This window comes from Macrobrachium nipponense, chromosome 40 (assembly GCF_015104395.2).
Source record: "Macrobrachium nipponense isolate FS-2020 chromosome 40, ASM1510439v2, whole genome shotgun sequence".
Classification (NCBI taxonomy): domain Eukaryota; kingdom Metazoa; phylum Arthropoda; class Malacostraca; order Decapoda; family Palaemonidae; genus Macrobrachium; species Macrobrachium nipponense.
Window position 1 is genome coordinate 6,197,100 of NC_061101.1, and position 15,798 is coordinate 6,212,897.

Genomic DNA, 15,798 nt, shown 5'->3' on the forward strand with positions numbered 1-15,798 from the left:
GGGGACTTTAATTGGGGACTTTGTGGGGGGGCGGAATAGATAATGTGAAGCGAAATTGGGGGGACTTGGTGGGGCCGAATAGATGTGTGGGCTAATTGGGGGATTTTTTTGGGGCGAATAGATGTGTGGGCTAATTGAATTGTGGGCGAATAGATGTGGTGGGGGGGGCTAATTGGACTTTATGGGATAATTGACTTTGGTGGGCCTAATTGGCTTGGTGGTCCGAATAGATGTGTGGGCTAAATTTGACTGCGGGGGAAATTGGATTTCTGGGGGCTAAAATTGGGAAAATGGGCGAATTGATGTGTGAGCTAATTGACTTGTGGGGTTAATTGACTTGTGGCGAATAGATGAGTGGGCTAATTAACTTATGGACTATTTACTTGTGGGCGAATAGGTGAGTGGGTTAATTGACTTATGGGCGAGATTTGTGGGTTAATTGACTTTTGAGCAAATAGATGTGTGGGCTAATTGACTCGTGGGCTAATTGACCTGTGGGCTAATTGACTTGTGGGCGAATAGATATGTGGGCTAATTGACTCGTGGGCTAATTGACTCGTGGGCTAATTGACCTGTGGGCTAATTGACTTGTGGGCGAATAGATTTGTGGGCTAATTGACTCGTGGGCGCAATAGATATGTGGGCTAATTGACTCGTGGGGTTTAATTGACCTGTGGGCTAATTGACTTGTGGGCGAATAGATATGTGGCTAATTGACATCGTGGGCTAATTGACTCGTTGGGCTAATTGACCTGTGGGCTAATGACTGTTGGGGCGAATAGATATGTTGGGCTAATTGACTCGTGGGCGAATAGATATGTGGGCTAATTGACTCGTGGGCTAATTGACCTGTGGGCTAATTGACTTGTGGGCGAATAGATATGTGGGCTAATTGACTCGTGGGCTAATTGGACTCGTGGGCTAATTGAACCTGTGGGCTAATTGACTTGTGGGCGAATAGATATGTGGGCTAATTGACTCGTGGGCGAATAGATATGTGGGCTAATTGACTCGTGGGCTAATTGACCTGTGGGCTAATTGACTTGTGGGCGAATAGATATGTGGGCTAATTGACTCCGTGGGCTAATTGACTCGTGGGGCTAATTGACCTGTGGGCTAATTGATTGTGGGCGAATAGATGCGTGGGCTGAAAATAAAGTAACAAAGAAAACTGGCAGGATAGTTAGTAAGTGAAAAATACTACTGGAACGCTTTGCTAAGGAGGATAATTATTCAAAGCTTGATTATTCAAATACCTTCACACACACCTAGTATATTTCCCAACTAGATATGGCTCTTATATAACTCAATTAATAAAAAGGGGAAATGATTTGCATTATATGTCATAACGTAACCGTAACAACGTAGTTTGTCAATCAAGTATTAAACGGACATACCAGATTTATGCAATTTTTACTCTTTTTTTTCTCTCTTAAAAGAATAATTGCTCCATACTTGTGAAAAATGTTTACAACTGTTCCCAAGAACTTCACCTCCTCCTACCTCCCCTCACCCTTCTCTCTCACTCTCCCTCTCTCTCTTTCCTAGCATTATGAAGTCTACCATGAAATGCGTTTATTGCTAATGCCACTGGACAAAGGGAGCCTCATCTCCAGCTCGCTTTTACTTTTGGAAAAGCATTATCTCACTAATGAGTACAAATGTGGGTAGATAAATATTCCGGAGAACGCTGCCTTGGCTACAAGTAGGGTACGTCATAAAACAAAGTAAAAGCTCCCTAAGAGAGTAGGCTCCAGTGGAACAACTATCTACTCAGAAGATGAGAAAGAACGAGATAAACATGGAACATGAATTTGCTATTATACAATGAAAAGGAACTCAATTTTATATTTAATTTATGATTCTACACGAAAATAGTGGATAATTTATTTACATGAAATCAACTGTTGTTTAAGTTCTTCAATTACCAAATGTACGTCTTACTTACTAAAGAAAATAAAAACCATCAAATGTACCAAGATATGGATATTCAATTGGTGATTTTATTCCAGTGGTTCTTAAACTTTTTATTACCCGCCCACTCTAAGAGTTGGTTCCTTCTCTCCGCGCCCCCATTGCATCTTATGGGGTAAAATTCCCGCCCAGATTTAAAGGAGAATAAAAAGAAAAGAGAAAGAGAAGGGGTTTTGACAGAAGTAAGTAATTACAAAGCATGGTAAGCCCAACGTGTCTAACTAAAGTAGTAGACTATGGGAAATTAACGTTGCAAGGCGATACTTTTGCAGCATTTTTTTTACTAAAGTTTCTGGATATTAAATCCTTAATCTCGTGAAGAGAATAACGAATATAAATTGGGGAATCCTCAATTTTTCCTCAGGGCTTGCGCCTCCCTGGAAATTGCTAACCCTCAACACACTCCCCCCCCCCCCCCACAACCCCCACCCCCGGTTTAGGCACCACTGTTCCACATACTGGATAATTTATTTTAAAGATATCGACCGTTTGTTTGAATTGTCATGGAAGATAAATCTCAGCATTGAATGTTAAACAATATTAAGACATTAAACAGTTAGGTGTGAAATCGTTTGGTCAGCGTAGCAGGTCGTTTTAACAAGACAGCAGACGACGATGTCAATTGCTGGGCACAAAGTACCCTCTTATATTTGAGAATTAGAAAATGAAAAACAACTAGCTGTACTGCTCCTGGATTACCTAACGTCTCCCTGCCATTGCCCTCTCTCTCTCTCTCTCTCTCTCTCTCTCTCTCTCTCTCTCTCTCTCTCTCTCTCTCTCTCAAAGCTTTCGACGTACGTAAAGGGGAAGTACACTTAATTTTGCTTAGGCTGCAATTACTTCTAGAGACTCGATTCACCTTATTTGTTGTCGTGACAACCTATATACCTATCCGGTGTTCATTAAATCTTCCTTAATAAGTTGGGGGACCCCTGTCTTGAGTTAGATCTTCATCTTTATACGAATAATAGTCTCTGAAAAAATTTTTTTTTTTTCCAACTATTATCCTCGTTTCATTAGGAGGATAGCTATTACGGGGGCGTTATGCTATTTACATTTGTAATAATATTTTAATCATTGTTTATAATGTATGATTTCCTGAAGACTCTAAAGTCTTCTTTATAATTTTATTAGGATGGTTAGGAAAAAATTATTTGATAAGCATACCGGAGGGTTTATTAATCTAAATAGCTCCATCCTACCTAGAACCTATTTCGTTACATTCTCTGAACATACAAATTATGTTTAATTTATGCCCAGTGCATCTACCCAACCGGTATTCGATCCACATCCTGTGCCCTTAGGGTTGATGTAGAGGAAAATAGGGACTTCTTGCTCTGTTTGCCAAACATTTAATTAAGCAATTTTCAACTATGCCGTCCACAATCCTTTCTAATTCCCCCCCAAACCACAAACAAGTTCCCCATTTTGTTTTAAACCTAAAGGTGCATTGTTTGGGTTTGAGTCATTGATAGTTTAGATACAAAATTACCGTATGCAATTCCTTGTGGGTGTAAGTTATTTCCAAAGTATACCAAGTGTTTCATGGTCCACTGTGATATACCTGTGTATATATGGCAACGTGTTCAGACGATTTATAATTCCGGCACTAATACTCAAGTTACTTTTTTTATAATTTCGAACGTGGGCCCAGAATTCCAGCAAATATCCCTGTATGTCCTATTTGATTCACCTCAGCATGAACTAGCACTCAAGGGAGTGATATATGTGAAGTTCATTACCTTGTCCAGCTTTCGAAACTCTGACTATCCACTCCTATTTGAGAGATTGCCTTATTAGTCTCCCTTAACCTCAATATTCGCGAGCTAAGAATAATTTGTTGTATCACTACGATAAATTACAGTCTTATTTAGAGATCACACTGCCTTATCAATTCTCTTTTAACTTAAACGTTCTCCAGTTAAGAGTAATTATCTTTTCTCGCTACGATAAATTGCAGTAGTATTGAGATATATCACACTGCCTTATTACTTCTCCCTTAACCTCAAGATTCTCCGCTAAGAATAATTATCTGTCTCGCTAAGATAAATTGCACGAGCCTAAATCATTATCTAACTCGACTCTTGTTGCAAACTGCATCTTGTAACTATTTTCTACGAAATACCAGTCTCGCCATTAATGATAGACCAGAGGATATTTCGGCTGCAAAGCCAGACAAACGCCGACAGCAACACGGTCCCATTAGCAAACGAACCTTGAAGTATTAGCTGTTGTTGCGTTCTGTCAGATTCGGCAAAATAAAGGAAATGGTTGTGGATTGAGCTTTTTTCTTTTTTTTGGAAGTTAGATTTATGATATTATTTTTAGGTGATATTCAAGACTTCATCTCGCAGATTTACACTGTGAGACGTTTTTCGAGTTTTTTGTTTTTCATACGAGTGATATAAAAAAAATCATGTGGTAAGAAGGTTATAAATATACATGCACACACGGACATAAAGACATACACACATCTATGTATATATATATATATATATATATATATTATATATATATATTATATATATATATATTATATATATATATATATATATATATATATATATATATATATATATATATATATATATATTCGTCACTTCTTCCACGGGAATTTCTCACCTTCTGAATAGTGAGAATACGCGACCTTTCGTATGATCAATATCTGAAGACGTGATCACCGCTTATAATGCCAGTGGTTGGACTTGATACATCCAACCCCAATACAAACCCCAGGCTAGCCATCTCCCCAACACTGAGGTAATATGTCAAGCAACTCCTCTGTATGAAAAGTGACTAGTAAAAGTAATCGCAGGTCTATATATAATTCATTCAGATCTGCAAGGAATATCAAAGGATGTTCTGAATAATACCAGTTTCTGCAGTAGGTTCAATTTAATTCTATTTCCCTGAGAAATTGTCAGAGTAACAGGTCATAATTTTAGATTTATTCCGAATCCGAATGACTTAATTTTTATTGATGATAAAATAGTCTCAGAAATTATTTTGATGTCTCTCCAACTCATTCTTCTTCTTCTTCTTCTTCTTCTTCTTCTTCTTCTTCTTCTTCTTCTTCAGAAGTTTCCTCCTGTTTTACTCAGCTGGGCGTTCACAGACGTACCTAAAAAAAGAAAAAAAGAAAAAAGGAAAAAAGAAATCCTTAAAAGTTGCAAACTCTAAAAAGACGAAGGAACTCAATCTCCCAGGATTGTCTATATCTCACCAAGCGAGAAACTTTGTACTACGTAAGTGTGTTCGTCTTATTTTTATGAAGCTTTTCAAGATAAAATCTGATCTTGGGGTGATGATCAATAAAAATATGTAGTTTAATATCAACTTGAAAATACCTTGAAATATTTTTTCCAGGTAAGGAGAGACACTTATTGATATGTTTTTTATCTTTAAATGATAACAAATTCCCTCTGAATAAAACTAAGAGCAAATTGGATTATGTTAAATAAATAAATAATATAAATATATATATTATATATATATATATATATATAATATTATATATATATATATATATATATTAATAAAGTTTATTAATATATATATATATATATATATATATATATATATTTCATAGAAATCTGTTTAAATGAAAATAATCTTAAGGAAATGTTAGTAAGTAAAGTCTAATCAGTGCAGCCTTCAAGGACCAACCTCCGCTCGTTGCCGCAGTCCTCGTCGTTCCAGGTGTACCCGAAGGATTTCTTCATCTCCACGCAGTCCTCGGTGCTGCCGATTCCTAAGATCTTGCCATCATTGGGTTCTCCTTTTTCCACCTAAAAAAAAAAAAAAAAAAAAAAAAACAAAAAAAAAAACGAACAAACACGTGAAAGGATATTAATTTTTCTTTTAGTGTGACAGTTGGATAGATTATTATTAATTATTATTATTATTATTATTATTATTATTATTTTATTATTATTATTTTTTTTTTTTTTTTTTTTTTTTTTTTTGCTCTATCACAGTCCTCCAATTCGACTGGGTGGTATTTATAGTGTGGGGTTCCGGGTTGTATCCTGCCTCCTTAGGAGTCCATCACTTTTCTTACTATGTGTGCCGTTTCTAGGATCACACTCTTCTGCATGAGTCCTGGAGCTACTTCAGCCTCTAGTTTTTCTAGATTCCTTTTCAGGGATCTGGATCGTGCCTAGTGCTCCTATGATTATGGGTACGATTTCCACTGGCATATCCCATATCCTTCTTATTTCTATTTTCAGATCTTGATACTTATCCAGTTTTTCCCTCTCTTTCTCTTCAACTCTGGTGTCCCATGGTATTGCAACATCAATGAGTGATACTTTCTTCTTGATTTTGTCAATCAACGTCACAACTGGTCTGTTTGCACGTATCACCCTATCCGTTCTGATACCATAATCCCAAAGGATCTTTGCCTGATCGTTTTTCTATCACTCCTTCAGGTTGATGCTCGTACCACTTATTACTGCAAGGTAGCTGATGTTTCTTGCCACGGCTCCAGTGGAGGGCTTTTGCCACAGAATCATGCCTCTTTTTGTACTGGTTCTGTGCAAGTGCTGGGCATTCACTTGCTATGTGGTTTATGGTTTCATTTTTCGTATTGCACTTCCTACATATGGGAGAGATGTTGTTTCCGTCTACCGTTCTTTGAACATATATTATTATTATTATTATTATTATATATTATTATTATTATTATTATTATTATTATTATTTTTATTATTATTTTTAAAAAGAATGGCAGAGTTAAGAGAATTTATCTTTTATGGATTCTTCTCTATTTTTCTGATTTTTTTATCCGAAAAATAGAGAAAATTCCTTATAAGATAAATTCAATTAACTCTGCCATTCTTTTAATAAGACATGTATCCGATAAGACCTGCTTCCTGCTTTTGTTATTAATTTATTTATTATTATTATTTATTATTTATTTATTATTATTATTATTATTATTATTATTATTAATTTATTATTAATTATTTTTATTTTTTTATTTATTTATTATTTATTATTATTATTATTATTATTATTATTATTATTATTATTACTAACGAGAATGACCAAAGAATTAAGCGAGTTGATTTTATACATTATTATTTTTATTCTTCTTACCATCCGCCTCTCTGTCTCAGCCATGTTTCTGAGTAACTGGCCAATATTCAAATTAGGAATTTCTATAAAACTATAAATATGCTGAAGATGATCTTCCATTTAAATCAGGATTCTGGATCTCAGTATACCAGAATCCTGATATGCTGAGCAATTATTATTAAATAAAGCGAACGCTGCGTGTCTGTCAAATTACGAATAAAAAGAATCGTTGTAAATTGGACGAGAAGATAAAAACAAAGACTGCAGGGATTTGGAAGTACCGTAAGGATTAGCTCAATAGAGCTTGGTACAAGAGAGTAAACACTGAAAATAACCGTGAATGTCAATGGAAAGTACGAATGAAAAGTTCGTCAAAGTAACAGTAACCAGAAACAAGGCTAGAATAATGAATGCTCAGTGCACATCAAGTTAGAGTTAGGGGTTTTCTTTGCAGTATGCATTCAAATCCAAAAGTTTTGATGTTGCAAACAAACCCATTTTAAATTACGATTCTCTCTGCGGCTTTTACTGAGCTCATCAAGAAATTGAAACCTGAATTTGGAAGGTTATTGATTTGAATATAGGTTTTAGGCCAAACGCCAAGCACTGGGACCTATAAGGTCATTCAGCTCTGAAACGGGAATTGATAGTAAAAGGTTTGAAAGATGTAACGGGAGGAAAACCTCAAAGCAGTTGCAACTATGCATCAATTGTTAGGAGAGGGTGGAAAGTGAGATGAGAGAAAGAGAATATGAATAATTGAGGTACAGTAAAAGGAACGAAAGAGGTTGCAGCTAGGGGCCGAAGGGACGCTGCAAAGAACCTTAAGTAATGCCTACAGGGCACCGCATGAAGTGCACTGGCGGCGCTACACCGCTACAGGGTGGAAGGTTATTGAAGAGCACTTGAGACAATAGAAAACGACGTCAGAAAACGGAAACCCGGCTATTACTTACTTTGTGTATTTGACTTCACTTCCATCTTCCCAGACAAAGACTCCCTCTTTTGTTAAGTCGTCGAGACCGATCCAGCCGCTGTCATCGAGAAGACCTGAGGAGGAATGATTTAGCGATAGATATTTAATGATTTCATGATAGATTGCTCCTGCCTCTTCTTCTTCTTCTTCTTAACCTCGAGGGAGCAGGATGTGTTCTTTCTTTCGTGGGTATTTCATTAGACAGTGAGGAACGATGAATATATATATATATATATATATATATATATATATATATATATATATATATATATATATAGATTATATACATACACACAAATATATATATATATATATATATATATATATATATATATTATATATAATATATATATATATATATATATCATAAACTTTGGGGTCAACTTGGGCAATCCATCACCTTCTGAATAATATGGGCAACTTCTTACTACTTTAGGCAATCTTTCACATTCTTACAACTTTAGGCAGTCCTTCACACTGTTACATTTTTAGGCAACCTTTCGCATTGTTACAATTTTAGGAAATCCTTCACATTCTAGCACATTCAGGCAATCTTCACATTCTTGTTAATTTAGTCTATCCTTCACGTTCTTATATATTTAGGCAATCCTTCACATTCTAGCACATTCAGCAATCTTCACATTCTTGTTAATTTAGTCTATCCTTCACGTTCTTATATATTTAGGCAATCCTTCACATTCTAGCACATTCAGGCAATCTTCACATTCTTGTTAATTTAGTCTATCCTTTACGTTCTTATATATTTAGGCAATCCTTCACATTCTTGCACATTCAGGGAATCTTCACATTCTTGTTAATTTAGTCTTCCTTCACGTTCTTACAAATTTAGGCAATCCTCACATTCTTGTTAATTTAGTCTATCCTTCACGTTTTTACAAATTTAGGCAATCCTTCACATTCTTACAAATTTAGGCAATCCTTCACATTCTTACAAATTTAGGCAATCCTCACATTCTTGTTAATTTAGTCTATCCTTCACATTATTACAAATTTAGGCAGTCCTCACATTCTTACAAATTTAGGCAATCCTTACATTCTTGTTAATTTAGTCTATCCTTCACATTCTTACAAATTTAGGCAATCCTTCACATTCTTACAAATTTAGGCAATCCTCACATTCTTGTTAATTTAGTCTATCCTTCACATTATTACAAATTTAGGCAATCCTTCACATTAGTTACAAATTTAGGCAATCCTCACATTCTTGTTAATTTAGTCTATCTTTCACATTCTTACAAATTTAGGCAATCCTCACATTCTTACAAATTTAGGCAATCCTTCACATTCTTACAAATTTAGGCAATCCTTCACATTCTTACAAATTTAGCCAATCCTTCACATTCTTACAAATTTAGGCAATCCTCACATTCTTGTTAATATAGTCTATCCACGTTCTTACAAATCTAGGCAATCCTTCACATTCCTACACATTTAGGCAATCCTCTCAATCTTGCTAATTTAGGCAATCCTTCACGTTCTTAGAAATTTAAGCAGTCCTCACATACTTGTTAATTTAGTCTATCCACGTTCTTACAAATTTAGGTAATCCTTCACATTCCTACACATTTAGGCAGTCCTCACATACTTGTTAATTTAGTCTATCCACGTTCTTACAAAATTTAGGCAATCGTTCGCAATCCTCACATTCTTGTTAATTTAGGCAATCCTTCACATTCTTGCTAATTTGGGCAATCCTCCCACTCACCAGCGACGAAGTCCTGTTCCTTCTTATTGGCGATGGAGGTCAGCTTAGCCCCGAGGGCGTCGCAGGCAGCTCGGGCATTTCGCCAGCTTGCCTTGGCCCCACTGGCCCTGTCAGAAGGATGAGTTCCCCGTCTGTTCACAAAACCCTTTCCTGGCAAGTTGGAGGAGCAAAGCGTCTTGGGGTATGTTGGCCGTAGTTAGGCCCGAGTAGTCTGTTGGTTGTGGTTGTTGTGGTTGTGGGCTCTGGCTTGGCCTGGGGGTGTCTAGCAGGAGAGTTCCCGCTGTTCCCAACCTTCCTGGCAAGTTGGAGGAGCAGTCGTTGTGGTGGTTGTGGTCGTAGTAGTGGTAGTTGTGGTTGTGGTTGTTGTGGTTGTGGGCGCTGGCTCGGCTGGGGTGCTGCAGAGGATTCTGCCAATGGGGTGAATGAATGTCAGACAGAGCAGCTTCAGACAGTTTGTTTATCAGAATTCCATGTAATTTTCGAGCAAGGATAAGTTACTGTATGGCGTAGTCAAGAAACTCAAGAAAAATTTGACAATGTCTCTTATTTTCAAGCAAGAATGAATTAATGCACGGCGTAGTCAAGAAACATCCAAGAAAAAAATTGACAATGTCTCTTATTTCCAAGCAAGAATAAATTAATGTATGGCGTAGTAAAAATAACTCAAGAAAAAAATTGGCCATGTCGCTTATTTTCAAGCAAGAATAAATTAATGCATGGCGTTGTCAAGAAACACCCAAGAAGAAAATTGACAATGTCTCTTATTTCCAAACAATATGTTAATGCATGGCGTAGTCAAGAAACTCAAGAAAAATGTGACAATGTCGCTTATTTTCAAGCAAGAATAAGTTACAGTATGGCGTAGTCAAGAAACTCAAGAAGAAATTGACAATGTCTGCCTTTCGTTTTGTTTGAAAATCTGGAAATAGCGACTAGTTGAATATAATTCTATAATCTTTGTAATCATTGGGTTGAAAGGATTATCTTTTTTTTGTATTTTCTATTGAGGCTTCAAATTAGTAAGGAAATAAGATCATTTTTTTTATTTTGTGCTGGCTCACGACAAATTTATGCTATCAAAATCCCTCCTTATCAAATAACTAATTCTCCGAGGAATTTCCGAATAATAATAATAATGATAATAACTAAAAATCTTCATAGTAGCATGAGTCTTCAAATGGAGATTGATAAGGGGAACCGAACAGATTCCCGAAAGCTATCCTTGCTGTTTTTGAATTTAAATGTAGGTATATTTACATAACTGTGGATTTGTTTCTCCAGTGATAATAACAATGATAATAATCCTCTTACTTGTTTTGTTCATAACAGTGATCGTCGTTCCAGAAGAAGTTATAATTCTTCTTCATTTCAACGCAGTCTTCCTTCTCGCCGAACACCCAGTATTTGCCGCTGTTGTCTGGTTGTCCATCAGCCCAGCTGGGAAATGTATATTATTATACAATATTATTTTCATGTTATGGGACACATTCATCATGAATGCAGGAGTGTATATTTATGGATCTTTTATTTATAGACATTTATCAAACATTACAAGCAAACGTCTCTCACTATCAAAACATCTACGTATATTCCCATTGTTTATACATATTTGTTAATATAGGTGCATAGCTAATATATATATATATATATATATATATATATATATATATATATATATATATGTATGCATATGTATATAAATATATATATTATATATATATATATATATATATATATATATATATATATATATATACATATGCATACATATATATATATATATATATATATATATATATATCATTATTATATATATATATATATATATATATATAGATATATATATATATATATAATATTATATATGTGTGTGTGTGTGTGTGTGTGTGTGTGTGTGTGTTTGTGTGTGTGTGTATGTATATGTATATATATATATATAATAGTAATATATATAATATATATATTTATATATAATAATAATATATAGATATGACTGGTAAAAAAATGTTTCTGTTAACAACCAGAGTTCCATCTAATTAAAATGGAGCCCATAAAAAAACACCAAAATAGAGAAAAAGTACTATATTTTTCCACGAGACCCTTGCTGTCTCCCTCTTTCAGGTAGATGAAGATGGGGAACAGCCAGTCCTCTGAAATATAGTACTTTTTCTCTATTTTGGTGTTTTTATGGGCTCCTTTTATTAGATATATATATATATATATATATATATATATATATATATATATATATATATATATATATATATATATATATATATATATATATATATGTATGTATGTATGTATGTATGTATGTATGTATGTATGTATGGTTATCATCCCTTACTTAGTAAAGGCGACAGGGCTGCCATCAACCCAGACATATTTCTCTCTGTTCTGCAAGTCATTCAGACCAATCCAGGTGTCTGAGTCCAACTGACCTAGAAAGAAAAAAAGAATTTTTTTTTTTCATAATTCTTATATTTGTCTCCCAACTATTTATTATAGGGTATGTGGCAGATACAATATATGCAAGAATGAGAATGTACTAGTGCAAAGAGAGAGAGAGAGAGAGAGAGAGAGAGAGAGAGAGAGAGAGAGAGAGAGAGAGAGAGAGAGAGAGATGTAGTACAGAACTGCGGAATTGATGATACATATCCTTTTCTAGTTAAATTTCCTCGATTCTCAAATAGATTTTACAACATCATAAATTTTATGCACCTGAATACATCATCAAACATCAGACACAAAACCAACAACGTTCTGAATTAATGGGATCTCTTTAAGTGATATTTTATTTAGGCTCCTTTCACTTTTTAAAAAGCACAAAAACCCTAGACAGACTCACTAGCAATAACTGCCTGCTGAAGAGACGATGATATAGTAGCGAGAGACCCGCCCTTAGATTTGCAGAAGTTCCTCCCTTCTGAGTAGTTACCCTTCTTGTTGGACAAGAGGAAGCAAGTGGACTCCACCAGCGACCACCCGTCTTGGCAAATGAGCCCAGGTGTGCTGATGACTGGAGGAATCAGGCAAGTCTCCTGTCTCGTGATCTCTGCAATGGACAAAAGAAAGACTTTTTATCGCATCTACCAAGATCTGAAATTCAAAGAAGAAAGTGTATGTGTTGCAGATCAAAATTTCTGAAATGGGCAGAGGAAAGTTTTTCCATTTTTTCCCAGCGCAAAATCTCTGAAACTAACAGAAGAATGTCTATTTTTCCAGAGAGCAAACCTCTGAAACTGACAGAGGGAAGTTTATTTTACTCAGAACAAACTCTTTGAAACTGACAGAAGAGAGCATATTTTTTAGAACGCGAAATTTTTTAAATTGACAGAAAAAAATTTTTTATAGCACAAAATCTCTGAAATTGACAGAAGAAAATCTAATTTTTTAAAGCCCCAAATCTCTGAAACTGACGGAAAATAAGTAAACTTTTTACAGCACAAAATCTCAGAAGTTGACAGAAGAAAGTATATTTTTTACAACACAAAATCTCTGAAATTGACAGAAGAAAGTCAAATTTTTGTACTGCTCAAAATCTCTGAAATTGACAGAAGAAAGTCTAATTTCTTACAACACAAAATCTCTGAAACTGACGGAAGAAAGTATATTTTTTACAGCACAAAATCTCAGATGTTGAGAGAAGGTATATTTTTTACATCACAAAATCTCTGAAATTGACAGAAGAAAGTCTTATTTTTTACAGCCCAAAATCTCTGAAACTGAAGTAAGAAAGAATATTTTTCCACTCGAGATTCAGTTTATTCTGGTCAGACTGACGATTGAGGTCCCAATTTCATGTAAATAGATCTTTTTATTATATCTTAAGTATGGAATAACCAAAATAAACAGTAGACCCAAGTTACCACAAGACCCACCTGCAGGAACAAGCTCGCAGGAGGTCAAGAAGCCTTCGCTGAAAGTCAGCTTCACTCGAAGACCGAATTGTTCTTCCAGTTTGGGAATACGTTTCAGCAAGACTCCTGTCAACGAATCCTGTAATAGGTGGTTTTCATTAAAAAGTTTATTTCTTTGTCAATAATGGAAAACAGTCATTGAAATGTGATATAATTGCTTGGTTTATTCAGAAACTGACGATCTATAAAAAAAAAAAACTTTAGTCACGAATAGCTATAATAGATTAACATCAACCGTGCATCCGATGTCTAGGCCAGTCCTTACGACGCTCCTGATTGGCTGTTGATAAGACAAGCACCGGGCTGGAAACTCTCAGTATCTCTCGAGAGTTCACATATGCAGGATGTATGTTCCACCTCTTCCTGAGGTGGAACATACATCCTACCTATGTGAACTCTCGAGAGAGACAGAGAGTTTCCAGCCCTGTAATTGGCTTATCAACAGCCAATCAGGAGCGTCGTGAGGGACTGGCCTAGACATCGGATGCACGGTTGATGTTAATCTATTATAACACTCATGTCACACCCATCAACTTATGTTAGTATAGAAATAGCCGTCACGTAAAAAAAAAAAAAAAAAAAAAAAAAAAAAAAAAACCATCTTTCATGAAATATATAGCCAAATCTCAGAACAGACCTCAGCCTTCAGCTTCTCTGGGTTGCATCTCAGCTTGGGCAGGGCATCCCTGGCGTCAGTTCCCTCGGGGTAAGTTAAATGAAACCTTGACTGGATCTTGACAGACAAATCGCCAGTCAGAGATTCCGAATTCCCAGAGGAGGTTCGACCCAATGCAACCTGAGAAGGACAAAGAGAATCTTCCGTGAATTTTTTTTTCTTTTAAAGCAGTTGTGTATTTAAATTTTGTTGAGATTAATGTTATAACTGGCATAACTGAATTAAAAATGGCAATTGCAATCGTTTTTTTTTATTACAAAATAACAAATGACTCCACTGTAAGAAAAAAAAACAGGACACATGTTATATCTCAAAGCCCATACAACAAAAGAAATAAAACATAGTTAATAGCTTATACATTTGTTAAAAAAAGAGATCGTAGCTTCTTTAGGGCAGTTATATCTCTAGATTGGCCAGTCCATTTACTAAAAAGATGACTCGTAACTCAACCCTTGAATAGAAAAAAAATATCTGGGTAATATTAATTCATAAAAGGAAACTTCAAAAGCGTACAAATTCACGTCCTGCACGGACAAGAGTAAGCACGAAACGCCCCCTCTTCCCCCAGTTTAAAAACAAAAATTTGAAATGTGAATTTCTAACCGTGAAAACGGACGAGAAGAGAACGAGCTTCAACAGCATGGCTGCTTCTCCTGCGAAGACTCTCTACGAACAGATCAGCCGAGTGAGTGACTCCAAGCAGAGACCCAGCTTCTCTTTTTATAAGCGTGTCTATGGGTGCGTTCGTTTCGAATTCTTTTGGAGGGATGACTGACGTTAAAGAGGGCTGAATAAACAGTTTAGTTCTTTTGGCAACGAGATTATCACAGATGCGTCCCAAGAGGAATGTAAACAATTATTTCTAATTACCTAATGGTGTGTAATTATAGTGTTTTTGCTGAATTGTACACTACTTAGTCATTCGCCTGTCTGTGTAATGGGCATTAAATGGCAGCTGTATACATTAGTGTAAAATGTATACTGATAGATCTTATTTGTGCTAGTTACATATGGAAGAGATATGGCTGTAAGAAAGACTATCTGATGATGCGTTTTATTTTTCCAAAATTCTCTACAGATTTTATTTTCCGCAGAACTCTGGCCGAAATATCCCACTGTCCTAAATACGATTACAAATTATACCAGAATGAGTGTTGAAAAGATTCATGCGTGATATGCTTATTGTGGCAGCAAAATGTTTAGTCTTTTGAGCGATATTTAATCAGCCAAGGGAACTAGAACATAACTGATATCAGTTATTCTCTTTGATGGAATATAATCAATGTTGGAGGAACTATAGAACATGGAGGAGAAAATGAAAAAGAATATATATATATATATATATATATATATATATATATATATATATAATATATATATATATATATATATATATATATATATATATATATATATATATATTTATATATATATATGCATATGTATA

At 35.2% G+C, this 15,798-nt stretch overlaps 1 protein-coding gene and 1 long non-coding RNA gene across 2 annotated transcripts; both read right to left on the reverse strand.

The window, feature by feature from the left end:
• Positions 1–4,850: 4,850 nt before the first annotated feature.
• On the reverse strand, positions 4,851–5,764 carry LOC135211899 (uncharacterized). The gene is made up of 2 exons (XR_010313769.1): positions 5,641–5,764; positions 4,851–5,095 (listed from the first exon to the last, which is right to left on the reverse strand). It is a non-coding gene; the product is annotated as an uncharacterized LOC135211899 (long non-coding RNA).
• Positions 5,765–7,949: 2,185 nt separating this feature from the next.
• LOC135212274 (macrophage mannose receptor 1-like) lies at positions 7,950–15,063 on the reverse strand. The gene is made up of 9 exons (XM_064245715.1): positions 14,955–15,063; positions 14,313–14,471; positions 13,637–13,754; positions 12,604–12,810; positions 12,103–12,196; positions 11,067–11,192; positions 10,019–10,162; positions 9,756–9,865; positions 7,950–8,103 (listed from the first exon to the last, which is right to left on the reverse strand). The coding sequence occupies exons 1-9, from the start codon at positions 14,991–14,993 to the stop codon at positions 8,006–8,008; spliced, it is 1,095 nt and encodes a 364-aa protein (XP_064101785.1). The 5' UTR covers positions 14,994–15,063; the 3' UTR covers positions 7,950–8,005.
• Between the last annotated feature and the right edge of the window lie 735 nt (positions 15,064–15,798).

Excerpts from the sequence above, each read along its gene's own strand:
- LOC135212274 (XM_064245715.1), bottom strand. The coding sequence starts at position 14,993 with ATGCTGTTGAAGCTCGTTCTCTTCTCGTCCGTTTTCACG. Across the intron at positions 14,472-14,954 it reads TCTTCTCGTCCGTTTTCACG|GTTGCATTGGGTCGAACCTC; the intron begins GTTAGAAATTCA and ends TGTCCTTCTCAG. Across the intron at positions 8,104-9,755 it reads GGAACAGGACTTCGTCGCTG|GTCTTCTCGATGACAGCGGC; the intron begins GTGAGTGGGAGG and ends ATTCCTCCTCAG.